Source organism: Neophocaena asiaeorientalis, unplaced genomic scaffold (assembly GCF_003031525.2).
Source record: "Neophocaena asiaeorientalis asiaeorientalis breed wild unplaced genomic scaffold, Neophocaena_asiaeorientalis_V1.1 scaffold1004, whole genome shotgun sequence".
Taxonomy (NCBI): Eukaryota; Metazoa; Chordata; class Mammalia; order Artiodactyla; family Phocoenidae; genus Neophocaena; species Neophocaena asiaeorientalis.
The window spans coordinates 298852-299385 of record NW_020174276.1 but is presented as its reverse complement, the minus strand read 5'-3'; the positions used below and the strand labels follow the sequence as shown (position 1 = coordinate 299385).

The following is a 534-nucleotide window of genomic DNA, read 5'->3' as shown; positions in this document are numbered from 1 at the left end:
GAAGACACAAACGAAACGTGGGAAGCCACTGTGAGCTGGACATTCAACAACATTCATTCAGCAAACATTTATTAAGCTCCCACTGTGCTGCCACGCTGAAAAGTCGAGCAGCAACCAAATCCCCAAGGGATGCTGGGCCCCTGGAAAACCCTGACACAAACAGCCCTCATGCCCTCATTTCGTGCACAGCATTCCCTTCAGGGCTCATCTGTAGGTCTGGGAAACTCTGACAAACCTGGATTCGGGTTTTACGAACACTGACATTGAACCCCACGTCTTCTCTAGTTGGGAGACACCGATGTGAGCTCCGGTAAGCGATCCCCCCGCCCCCGGCCCCCGCCGCGGCTTGGCAGACAGCCAGCTCTCCCCGTCCTGAACCACGCGGGGCCACCAGCCCTGATAGTGACGAGGTTCATCATGGAGGCAGGTAACCACGGCCGGGAAGAGGGCGGGCCCCGCGCGGACGGGACGTGGGAGCCAGAGCCGCATTGCTGCACTTTCACCCAGCTGGCCCCACCCCGCCCCGGGCGCACC

General features: G+C 60.1%; 1 protein-coding gene across 1 annotated transcript in view; it reads left to right on the top strand.

Annotated features, from left to right (window-relative positions):
* The first annotated feature begins 407 nt into the window (after positions 1–407).
* CCNQ (cyclin Q) overlaps positions 408–534 on the top strand; it is a 10026-nt gene continuing 9899 nt past the window's right edge. Inside the window, exon 1 of the mRNA XM_024755836.1 lies at positions 408–427. Within this exon, the coding sequence (XP_024611604.1) occupies positions 418–427 (10 nt within the window). The 5' untranslated portion in view covers positions 408–417. The remainder of the gene's footprint in view (positions 428–534) is intronic.